The sequence below is a fragment of the Diabrotica virgifera genome, chromosome 3, assembly GCF_917563875.1.
Source record: "Diabrotica virgifera virgifera chromosome 3, PGI_DIABVI_V3a".
Taxonomy (NCBI): Eukaryota; Metazoa; Arthropoda; class Insecta; order Coleoptera; family Chrysomelidae; genus Diabrotica; species Diabrotica virgifera.
The window spans coordinates 156,787,282-156,800,179 of record NC_065445.1 but is presented as its reverse complement, the minus strand read 5'-3'; the positions used below and the strand labels follow the sequence as shown (position 1 = coordinate 156,800,179).

Sequence of the window (12,898 nt, the reverse complement as noted above, 5' to 3'; positions counted from 1 at the left end):
TAGGCTTGTGTTGGCTGACTATTATTAAAATACACTGAGGTTAAAGGTTTAATAATGTCTACACTTACCTCATTAACGAAAACTTCCTCCTCCTCTTCTTCTATTTCTTCGGGCATGTAGATTTCCTCGCCTTCTTCAACAGCCACCATATCAGTCTCAACTAAATCTTCATCTTCAGCTTCAATCATGGATTCATCGATACCTTCCACTTCTTCCACTTCCTCTTCTTCTATTCCTTCTATCGTTTCCAATTCTTCGACACCTTCAATTTCTGTATCTTCCTCTGTCATAATTCCTTCTTCTCCACCGGCAATTACTTCGTGTTCATCCAACGACAATTGGTTTCCCATAGGCACTTCATTAACGACTTCTACGAGCGGTGCTACCACGGGTGTGGCGGATTTCTTCGATTTCAGTAGGTACTGTTTGGGAATCTAAAAGATAAGTTTTTAAAGAATGTTTTATTAAAATAATAGATTAAAAATAACGGGCTTTCAGTTTGATGACTTTCGGAGTGACTGAACTTTTATTTTTAGGTGAAACCTGAAGAATACTTATTACAATAAAGATAATAAATTAACTGGGTGAAAGATACGAATAATGAACATACACTGCAAAAAATTATAGAAAATACACACATACATATCGATGATGCATCATTGATATGAAACGAGATAGGGAAGAGATTATCTTCCATCTTATCTCTTCTGCAAAGAGAAGAGATGAGACTTTTTTGGTCTAGCTTAGCTTAACTTTAGCTTATTTGGTCTACTTTTCATTGATTAATAACAACGTCTAATACTTCTACAAAAAGAAGAAGAAATTAAGACATGTGCCTGTTGGATAAGTGACAATCTAACTGACAATGGCTTAATGAAGTATCAATTTGCGCGGTAAATTACCCACCACGTTGTCTTAAAAATGTACAATTTTATGCACATTGTAAAATATTAATAGCATAGTTTCCTTTACATTTTTGCTTTAAATCTTTGCTACATAGGACCTTTTTCATTTTCATAAAATTAGAACGTGCTTTTTCGATTCTGACTTTAATTTCTGCAGCTTAGTCATTATTTTCTGTTATAAGTGTTCCTAGATAAGTGTACTTTTTACTCTTTCGATCTGCTGGTCCTTTATCAAGATTTCGTTAGTATTATGGTTGTTTTTACTAATTTTCATAAACTCCGTCTTTTTAATGTTGAGAGAGCCCGTACTCCCTACTACACCTTACTATTTTACTCATGAGTCTTTCCAGGTCTTGTAAACTATCCGCTATTATTACTGCATCATCTGCATAATATATCTGATGTTGTTAACTAAGACTCCATTTACTCTTATGCCGACTGTTTCATTTTCCAGAGTTTCTCGAATTACCTCTTCAGAATAAGCGTTAAATAATAGAGGTAATAGAATGCAGCCTTGCCTGACTCCGCTCTTTATTTCCATTTCTTCAGATATTTCTTTTTCAATTCTTACTACTGCTCGCTGATTGTAATAGATGTGTGTTATTAGCCTTAAATCTCTTTCATCTAGGTTTTTATTTTTTAGAATTTTAATTCATATTTTACTTTATCAAATGCTTTATTGTAGTTTTAGGTCTGGATCCCGCGTATGAAAAAAAAGTTGATTAATAGCAAGCTGAAAATTTGTTAATAGCTTAAGGGTGTCTAGTCGGATAAACTTTTATATATGGGAACACTGGAACAGGGGCAGTTTTAATTGTGGAACAGGTTAAAAATTTGGAACAGTCACACCACGAAAACGGCACATTTATTTTGTCCGACAGAACAGACTTAAACTCTCCGAATAGAGATTAAACACTCATGCAGAAATCAGGCTGCTATTTATCACCTGTCATAATTCCTGTCATTTGACATATTCTACATGTTCCACTCATTAAAGCGCCCATTTGGTGATAATTAGCAGTCTGATTTTTGCATAAGAGTTTAATCTCTGTTCGGAGAGTTTAAGTCTGTTCTGTCGGACAAAATAAATGTGCCGTTTTCGTGGTGTGACTGTTCCAAATTTTTAACCTGTTCCACAATTAAAACTGCCCCTGTTCCAATGTTCCCATATATCAAAGTTTGTCCGACTAGACACCCTTAAGCTATTAACAAATTTTCAGCTTGCTATTAATCAACTTTTTTTTCATACGCGGGATCCAGACCTATTTATAAAACAGATGTAAAGAGGACGGTTAACATCCAAACATCTCTGTGTCAGCACGTTAAAGGAGAATAATGCCTCTCTGAAACCCATACCATTGCGGAACCCATATTGAGTGTCACTAATATCCAGCTCCAGTTTAGTGTGTATTCTGGCGTGGATAATTTTCAACAGCATTTTCAAGGTATGTGACATTAAGCTTATGTTTCGATAGTCACTACACCATTTGGTATTCACTTTTTTTTGGCAAACACACAAATACTGATGTCAACATTTCTCTAGGGACGATTCTGTAGATAGTTGAACAGTTCTACTATTATGTCCAGCTCGTTTGGTAATTCATCTGGACCAGCTGATTTATTGGTTTTCATTGGGTTTAATGCCTGACTAACCTCTGATTTGGTTATCTCTTTTTGGCTATCTAAAGATGTACTAGCTTCTCTCTGGTCATGAAATAGTTCCTCAGTGTACTCTTTCCATCGTCCTAGTTTTTGTTCTGTCTCCATTATATTTCCATTATTGTCGAGCAATATATTTGAGGTTCTTCTATTTCCTACTTCGGCTAGTTCTTTGACTTTTTTATGGAGGTTGAAGTTGTCATATCTGTTTTGCAGTTCTTCTATTTCTTTACATTTTTCAGGGAAGTAGGTTTCTTTAGCCTCCCTAGTTTTTCTTCTTATTTGGTTTTGAAGCTGTTTATAGCGGGTCTTATTGATGGTTTTGTTTTTTTCCTTTCATTCATCAACTCTAGAATTTCTTTCTGTCATTCATTCTTCTTTCTTACATTTGGTTGTTGTAAGTACTTTCTTACTTGGCTCCAATAAAGAGGTTTTGAAGAATTGCCACTGCTGCTCTACGTTGCAATTATTTCCTGGGTTTCTGTCGAGATTTGTGTTGATTTCGTGTTTCAGATTTTCTTCTGACTTTAGTTTCTGTATGTTAAGTTTATTGTTGTTGCGGCTTTTTTAGTTGAAGTTGAAACCTAGCAATAAGAAGACTGTGATCAGAAGATACGTCTGCTCCTGGATATGCCTTTTCTGTCTGAATTGAGTTTCGATATCTGTGTTTTATTAAGATGTAGTCAATTTTATTTCTTGGAAAAGACTGTAAGACTTGTACACACTTCTAAGTAGGTCAAAACGGCAAACAGGTGTAAAGTTTTTTTTTACACACTATCAAAATTTTTTGAGAACATACGCCTGTTTGCCGTTTTGAATTTTATTTCTGACGATTTTGTTGTCTTTGTCAGCTGGCGATTTCCATGTATAAAAACCTATTCTAGGTACACCACTGGTAACGTAACTTTGACGTAAAATGTGCGTTTAAACGAGGTAAAAAAATTAAAAAACCGACTCCTAAATACGTGGGCCTGTGAACTATTCAATGATCATAATAGTACATTATTTCACGGTTTTTGCTGTAAATTTTAAAGAACCGCTTAGATTGACATGAAATTTGGCATACCCATAGCTAACATGGTAACTAAAAAAAGTTATATTGTGGCGATGTGTGCTTTTGCCCTGAGGGTGAAAAAATATATGTCCAAAATAAGTCCTGAAATGGATAAATTGGCAAATTTTAAACAACTTTTAGAGTTTTTTCACCAAGTCAATACTTTTTGAGTTATTTGCGAGTGAATATGTTAATTTTTCAACAAAATAATCACGTTTTTAGACAGTTTTTCGCAAATAATTCAAAAAGTACAACAAATGATGTACGCATGAGGTCTCTACACCTAGTAGAACCAGAGTTATAGATAATGAAAAATAGGTTTATGTTCGCCAAATTCCAAATGGAATATTTCAATGTGAAATATCCAAATAACTAAGCACTTTTTGGGGAATACTCATTAGAACTTTTTTAAAAATTTAAAAATTAAAAATTTAAAATGTTTTAAAAAAGCTTTATTTCTGTTTTTTATAAAAAAAGTTTCTAGCATCAAATGTAAGCAAGTTACGCTCAAAATAAAGTTTGTCCCTTTTGTTTTGGCACAAAAAATCGGGAAGATCAACCCCCTAATTAGCCACTCAAATGAAATTAATCATTTTCCGGGGAAAATTTTAGTCGGAGTAAATCGGGAAAACACGTCTCTATGCAGAATTTAATTACGGTGAATTTTATTTGGGTGTTTTTGGTGTAAACTTAAAATCTTTTGAGTTATAGAGCAAAAATTGAAAAAACCCCGATTTTCGGGCGCCATTTTGTTTATAAAAAAAGTAGCACACTACCTGCGGACTTTGCATACCTATATTATTAATATATACAATCATAAGATTCGATTCCAGCAATAAAATTGACGGTAAATAACTTTTCCCAAAAATGGCCTATTCTCCGAAATATTGGATTGGTGAAAAAACTCTATTTTGTTGAAAAATTAACATGTTCACTCGCAAATCACTCGAGAAATATTGGCTTGGTGAAAACAAAAGTTGCTTAGAATTAATCAGTTTATCGATTGCCGTACATATTTTGGACATATATTTTTTCACCCCCATAGGGGGTGAAACTAACCCCCAGGGCAAAAGCACACATCGGTACAATATCACTTTTTTTCTTTGACTCGTTAGCCATGTGTATGCTATGGTCAATACAAGCGGTTCTTTAAAATTTAGAGGTTTTGCAATATGTTACCGTTAAAGAACGTACTAATAACTGTACATTGAAATTTTCAATACATCTATTGTTGTCTCAAATTTTTCCTTGTTTTCCATTGTCTACTAATGATAATGTCAGGTTACGCACTTCAAGGGGCACTGAATCTACAATAGATTTGATTTGATATAAATAAGAAAAAAAATTAAGATAAAAAAGTTCTTAAATTTTATGGGTTTTCTTTGACGCGCTGTATATATTTAAAATCTTCTTCTTCTTCTTTCTAGCATGATCGATCATGCTAGTAGGCTACTGCCTGTTCATTGCCATCAACTCTTTCCTGGACGATGAGGGCCAGCATTATCGCCATCGTTTTGGTGGTCTACCCTGTGGTCTTTTACCTACTGGGTTATTCGTTTTTGCGCTTTTAACGAGTCTGCTGTCCTCCATTCTCTTTATATGTTTGTTCCAATAGCTTTGTCTCTGTCTGACCCACCTTCGTATGTCCTGTATTCCAGTTTTGTCCGATGTCTTCACTTCTTATTCTGTCACGTAGTGTTTTGCCTTCTAGACTTCTTAGTGTTCTCATTTCCACTGTTCATTTGTAACGTTCTATTTGTGTCTGCTCTTGTTTCTGCCGCATATGTTATAATAGGTCATATTGTTGTCTTATATATTTTGACTTTGCTTTCAGTATTTAGATATTTGTTCTTCCATACGATTTCTTTCAGGCATCCCGAGATTCTAGCTGCTTTTATTGTTTGTTCTCTGACCTCTTTGAGAGATTTCCATAGCTTGTTATTTCCGCTCCAATGTATAATTTGAAGTGATTCACCTGTTCCACAGTTTTGGAGTCAATTTCTAATTTGCATTTTATCGGTTCTTTGGAAATTACTAGGCACTTAGTCTTCTCGGTGTTGATGAGCATTATTTAGTTCTTTAGCTTTGGTATTAAATGCATGCAGTAGCCTGGAGATTGTCTTCAGAATCAGCGATAAGGACAGCATCATCAGCGACGCAAACGACTCTAAAGAATGTGTTACCCATCTTAAATCCAGCTGTTCTGGGAAGGTTTTCTATTATTTTGTCCATTATAAAATTAAATATGAAGGGGCTCAGTGAATCGCCTTGACGGATTCCTGTGTTTATAACTACACACACCCAAACTTATATGGAATCACCATGTATTTCAAAGTAATATTTATTTCTTTTGAAAAAACTTGTTATTGTTGCGAAGAATAAAGGTTTTTATTGAAAATAAACAAATATATAAGACAATCGGATAGTACAGCGATAAGGACAGCATCATCAGCGACGCAAACGACTCTAAAGAATGTGTTACCCATCTTAAATCCAGCTGTTCTGGGAAGGTTTTCTGTCATTTTGTCCATTATAAAATTAAATATGAAGGGGCTCAGTGAATCGCCTTGACGGATTCCTGTGTTTATAACTACACACACCCAAACTTATATGGAATCACCATGTATTTCAAAGTAATATTTATTTCTTTTGAAAAAACTTGTTATTGTGTGGTGTGTGTGTGTGTGTGTGTGTGTGTGTGTGTGTGTGTGTGTGTGTGTGTGTGTGTGTGTGTGTGTGTGTGTGTGTGTGTGTGTGTGTGTGTGTGTGTGTGTGTGTGTGTGTGTGTGTGTGTGTGTGTGTGTGTGTGTGTGTGTGTGTGTGTGTGTGTGTGTGTGTGTGTGTGTGTGTGTGTGTGTGTGTGTGTGTGTGTGTGTGTGTGTGTGTGTGTGTGTGTGTGTGTGTGTGTGTGTGTGTGTGTGTGTGTGTGTGTGTGTGTGTGTGTGTGTGTGTGTGTGTGTGTGTGTGTGTGTGTGTGTGTGTGTGTGTGTGTGTGTGTGTGTGTGTGTGTGTGTGTGTGTGTGTGTGTGTGTGTGTGTGTGTGTGTGTGTGTGTGTGTGTGTGTGTGTGTGTGTGTGTGTGTGTGTGTGTGTGTGTGTGTGTGTGTGTGTGTGTGTGTGTGTGTGTGTGTGTGTGTGTGTGTGTGTGTGTGTGTGTGTGTGTGTGTGTGTGTGTGTGTGTGTGTGTGTGTGTGTGTGTGTGTGTGTGTGTGTGTGTGTGTGTGTGTGTGTGTGTGTGTGTGTGTGTGTGTGTGTGTGTGTGTGTGTGTGTGTGTGTGTGTGTGTGTGTGTGTGTGTGTGTGTGTGTGTGTGTGTGTGTGTGTGTGTGTGTGTGTGTGTGTGTGTGTGTGTGTGTGTGTGTGTGTGTGTGTGTGTGTGTGTGTGTGTGTGTGTGTGTGTGTGTGTGTGTGTGTGTGTGTGTGTGTGTGTGTGTGTGTGTGTGTGTGTGTGTGTGTGTGTGTGTGTGTGTGTGTGTGTGTGTGTGTGTGTGTGTGTGTGTGTGTGTGTGTGTGTGTGTGTGTGTGTGTGTGTGTGTGTGTGTGTGTGTGTGTGTGTGTGTGTGTGTGTGTGTGTGTGTGTGTGTGTGTGTGTGTGTGTGTGTGTGTGTGTGTGTGTGTGTGTGTGTGTGTGTGTGTGTGTGTGTGTGTGTGTGTGTGTGTGTGTGTGTGTGTGTGTGTGTGTGTGTGTGTGTGTGTGTGTGTGTGTGTGTGTGTGTGTGTGTGTGTGTGTGTGTGTGTGTGTGTGTGTGTGTGTGTGTGTGTGTGTGTGTGTGTGTGTGTGTGTGTGTGTGTGTGTGTGTGTGTGTGTGTGTGTGTGTGTGTGTGTGTGTGTGTGTGTGTGTGTGTGTGTGTGTGTGTGTGTGTGTGTGTGTGTGTGTGTGTGTGTGTGTGTGTGTGTGTGTGTGTGTGTGTGTGTGTGTGTGTGTGTGTGTGTGTGTGTGTGAAAAAATGGCTTGGATGCGGGTCCGTTAGCCACAGATTTTTATTTTATTTTTACCTCAATTTATTAGTTTTGTTATATTCCCACCTATCTGACTCAAATGACTATATTTGTTTCTTTCAAGTAGTTTATGAGTAATTTAAATATTTCCATTTTATGACAACTTAGTAGATATTCTATACTAATTGGAAAATGAACTTGTGTTTGACGTAAATTGTAATACAATTGATATATATATCTCTCGTTAATTTTGCATTCAAAGAAAATATGGTTCAAATCTCTAATCGAAACATTATCACAAAAACAGACTGATGAATTAACTATTCCTAATTTGTGCAGATGTGCCTCATATTTTCCGTGTCGAATTTTTAATCTGACGATAGTAGAAATATCTTGCTTTGGTAGGTTATACTTAAATATGTATTCAGGTGGCGGAGGAAGTTCTTGATGTAAAGAAAAATATAAATTTTTTGATATGCTTGAAATATTTTTCCATTGTTTTTTCCATATTTTATTTATTCTATCTTTGACGTCATTTATTGCATCTGTCGATAACTTGTTATTGCTGCGAAGAATAAAGGTTTTTATCGAAAATAAACAAATATATAAGACAATCGGATAGTACAGCTCGGTAGGGTATAGGTTATTTGCTTGAGTTGCAAATTGAACAAAAATAAATAAATTAACTTTTGCGTCCAAAAACGAAAATATGCCTCATGTGGGGTTATAGAACTTACAACGAGGAAAGATTATTGGTCTTCTGGAGATAGTAATGTTCTCACGAGGGACATAGCTGTAGAGTTAGGCGTAATACAGGGCGTTCTGTCCAAAACCTATCTCTCCACGATCGTTTAATTGTCCAATCAGCTGGAAGACACCCAACCATTTCTCACCTGCAGCTCCAAAAGCAGCTTTTGGAAGCTACACGTGTAACTGTTTCAGTTGAAACAATAAGAAGAAGAGTTCGTACCAAGAAGTAGACAGCAGGAGACAGTTATGGGTTCCCGAGTTATCCAGGCAGCACAAGATTTATCGCCTAAATTGGTGTCTTTACCACCAACACTGGAACATTGGGAATTGACAAAATGTGCTATTTTCAAAAACAGTCAGGATTTAATGTAATCAGATGGAAAATAAGATGACCCACGAAATCGTGTACTCAGAGGTCGAGGAAGACAAGCAAGAACGAAAACTGTCAGATCTGTTCACAAATATACAAGGGGAAGTGTAATGTTCTGGAGAGGAATTGTGATCCGTAAAAAAACTCCTTTAATTTTCATCCAATCAACTTTAACTGCTCACAGGTATGTTGATAACCTGTAGTCAGGCTCTGAAGAGGTGCAACAGGAAAAAATTTAATTTTGTTGCATGATAATGGACCTCTACATACCATTAGAGTGACTACAGACATCATTGAAGCAGAAGGTATCCCTTGTTTGGAGTGGCCTGCTTGCTCACTCTATCCTGTAGAGTATTTGTGGAATATACTTAAAAGAAAAATTAGAGCTCGCCGGGATAATCCACAAAACACCGCACGGCTAGTACAAGCTGCTGTTAAAGGATGGAGCAACCTACCACAACAAAATGTTGATAATTTGATTAGGAGCGTGCCCACGCAAACTGAAGCTTGCATAATACCCCAGGCTGTGGGTGAAAAAACGTGATATAATTCAGGAATTTTTGAAACCTATCAGGTGTTGTAAAGGACGATGCCAGGAATAACTTCTACTAAAATGTAACCAAAAATATTGTGCGCTTTTTTTTATTGCGATTTTCATTTGTTAAATTTGCAATTTTTAATGATTTTTAATTTTGTAGCTTAGGATATTGATTTTAGAGAAAAACTTTTTAATATTAAGTTGTAGTAAATTAAAAAACCTACAATTTGAGCTATGGTAAGTTTAATTTCGTTAATTGGTTATTGCAAAACAGCCTGCGAAAGGTCCAAAATGGCCGTTTTTTACAATTGCAATATTTATGGTACAAATATTTTTTTTTATTCTTATAAAGCTTTAAAATTAAGATCTTTCAATTCCAAACATAAAAAAATTGTAAAGCCAGATTAACGAATTTGTTGCTTAGATATTATAAATTGTTTATCCCAAGAGGTCAAATGTCGAAGGCTATAACTTTTTGAAAAAAAAAATCGTAGATCGTAGGTGAAACATCCAATCTCCTTCTAAAGAGTTATATTTTCATATTCTGATGTAAATAAATGCGTAAAATATTTTTAAACCTCTAATTTTTGGGTTTGAAAATAAGGGGGCAAATCTCGTTATAAACATTTAGAGCTGAAGCGGCCCTTTATAACAAAATTGAAATTTTCTACAACCAACTGAAGCCGAGATAATTGTTTTTCTTTTTCTTAAATCGTAGTGCCTTTATTTATAACAATTAAGAAATTATTTTACAGTCATTGACTAAAGAAAGACTTATATTATCTTAAAATAAAAATTATTATAAAATATAATTACATTTAATTATTAAAAATTATTTTTTAAATCGGTGCTTTTGCAAGCGGCCGAATTTTGCAAATCGCCCGGCTCGCTTCAAATCCGCACGCTCGGAAAATTTTTACGTAACTTGTATTAAATTTTGAAAGAAAACAATTTAATAATATTACCATTATAATATACAGTCTATTTACCAGTGTATTTGTTTTTGTTGATAAACTTTTATATGTGAAATCCAAAAAGAGTAGTCACTACAAGAAGAAAAAGTTTTATATTGTATATTATAGTAAGAAGTAACATTTTTTTTTATTATATTTATATAACAATGAAAAAATTAAAAATATAGTTATATATTTCATATACAGACTAATTTAGCCACGCTATATCTCTTAAACGAATAGAAATTTTCGAATGAGACAGAAAGTGAAATATAGTACTTGTAATACACTTTAATATGGCGTACAAAAAATCATCCCCTAAATATTCATCCCTTAGTTACAACACCTAACTATAATTTTTTTAATAGCACCCTGTATATTTTTTATAGTTTTGAATGTGGTCTTTTATTGTCTATTCAACACATTTTTTGAAAATAAAATCGGTTCGTAAATAACCAAGACACTATCAGTTTATTTTTGTTAATTGTGTGTCCCAGACTAATTTACCCAGGCTATATTTCTTAAACGAATAGAGATTTTCGAATGGGACAACAACTGATCTATTCCATTTGTAATACACATTCATATGTCGTAGAAAAAATTCATCCCCTAAATATTCATCCCTAACTTACAGGGAGCTTTTAAAAAAATAAAGTTAGGGGTTGTAACTAAGGAATGAATATATAGGGGATAATTTTTTTTCTACGCCATATTAAAGTGTATTAGAAATGAAATAGATCAGTTTTTGTCCCATTCGAAAATCTCTATTCGTTTAAGAAATATAGCCTGGATAAATTAGTCTGGGACACATAATTAAAAAAACTAAACTGATATTTTCTTGGTTATTTACAAACCGATTTTATTTTCAAAAAATGTGTTGAATAGACGATAGAAGACCACATCCAAAACTATAAAAAAATATACAGGGTGCTATTAAAAAAATTAAAGTTAGGGGTTGTAACTAAGGGATGAATAATTAGGGGATGATTTTTTTTAATGCCATACTAAAGTGTATTACAGTACAATATATCACTTTTTGTCCCATTCGAAAATCTCTATTCGTTTAAGAGATACAGCGTGGCTAAATTAGTCTGGGACACCCTGTATATGTATCATTTTTGTAATATTATTCCTTCAGAAATGAAATTTCACATATAAAAGTTTATCAAGAAAAACAAATACAGTGGTAAATAGACTGTACATTATAATGGTAATATTATTAATTTGTTTTCTGTCAAAATTTAATACAAGTTACGTAAAAATTTTCCGACCGCGCGGATTTGAAGCGAGCCGGGCGATTTGCAAAATTCGGCCGCCCGCAAAAGCACCAACTTTAAAAATCATTTTTAATAATTAAATGTAATTATATTTTATAATAATTTTTATTTTAAGATAATATAAGTCTTTCTTTAGTCAATGACTGTAAAATAATTTCTTAATTGTTATAAATAAAGGCACTACGACTTAAGAAAAAAATACAATTATCTCGGCTTCAGTTGGTTGTAGAAAATTTTTATTTTTTTTTATAAATCTTCCTTTTGTCTTCAGCAACAATAATCTGTAAGTTAGAAACTCATAGGATGTACAGGGCCGCTTCAGCTCTAAATGTTTATAACGAAATGTGCCCCCTTATTTTCAAACCCAAAAATTATCTCGGCTTCAGTTGGTCGTAGAAATTTTTTATTTTTTTATAAATTTTCGTTTCATCTTCAGAAACAATAATCTGTAAGTTAAAACTCATAGGATGTACAGGGCAGCTTCAGCTCTAAATGTTTATAACGAAATTTGCCCCCTTATTTTCAAACCCAAAAAGTAGAGGTTTAAAAATGTTTTACGCATTTATTTACATCAGAATATGAAAATATAACTCTTTAGAAGGAGATTAGATGTTTCACTAACTCTCTACGATTTTTTTTTTCAAAAAGTTATAGCCTTCGACATTTGACCTCTTGGGATAAACAATTTATAATATCTAAGCAACAAATTCGTTAATCTGGCTTTACAATTTTTTTTTGTTTGGAATTGAAAGATCTTCATTTTAAAGCTTTAAAAAATAAAAAAAATTATTTGTACAATAAATATTGCAATTGTAAAAAACGGCCATTTTGGACCTTTCGCAGGCTGTTTTGCAATAACCAATTAACCAAATTAAACTTACCGTACCTCAAATTGTAGGTTTTTTAATTTACTACAACTATTTATTAAAATTTTTTCTCCAGAATCAATATCCTAAGCTGCAAAATTAAAAATCATTAAAAATTGCAAATTTAACAAATGAAAATCGCAATAAAAATAAAGCGCACAATATTTTTGGTTACATTTTAGTAGAAGTTATTCCTGACATTGTCCTTTACAACACCTGATAGGTTTCAAAAATTCCTGAATTATATCCTGAAATCGACCTATTTTTCACCCACAGCCTGGGCTATAAGGACTAGAAGTGATACAACTGACTACCACAAAAGACAAAAAAAAATTAATAAAAACAATTTAAACATTATTCGTTTTACATTGAAATTTTGTATGCTATTTACTTTAAAACAACTACTTTCAATTTGATTGTTAAATACTTTATTGTTTTATTTAATTGTTATGTATTTGTTATTAAAGTGCTTTAAAATAAATATTGTTTGACTCCGTGTGTTTGTTTTTTTAAATTCGCACGAAATAGTAAGAAATATCAGATGATTCCATATAAGTTTGGGTGTGTGTATGTCTTCTGTTGTCAAAT

General features: G+C 34.1%; 1 protein-coding gene across 1 annotated transcript in view; it reads right to left on the bottom strand.

Annotated features, from left to right (window-relative positions):
* LOC126882167 (myelin transcription factor 1-like) overlaps positions 1-12,898 on the bottom strand; it is a 301,373-nt gene that overhangs the window by 51,417 nt on the left and 237,058 nt on the right. The window contains exon 6 of the mRNA XM_050646990.1: positions 69-434. Coding sequence (XP_050502947.1) covers positions 69-434 — 366 coding nt within the window. The remainder of the gene's footprint in view (positions 1-68; positions 435-12,898) is intronic.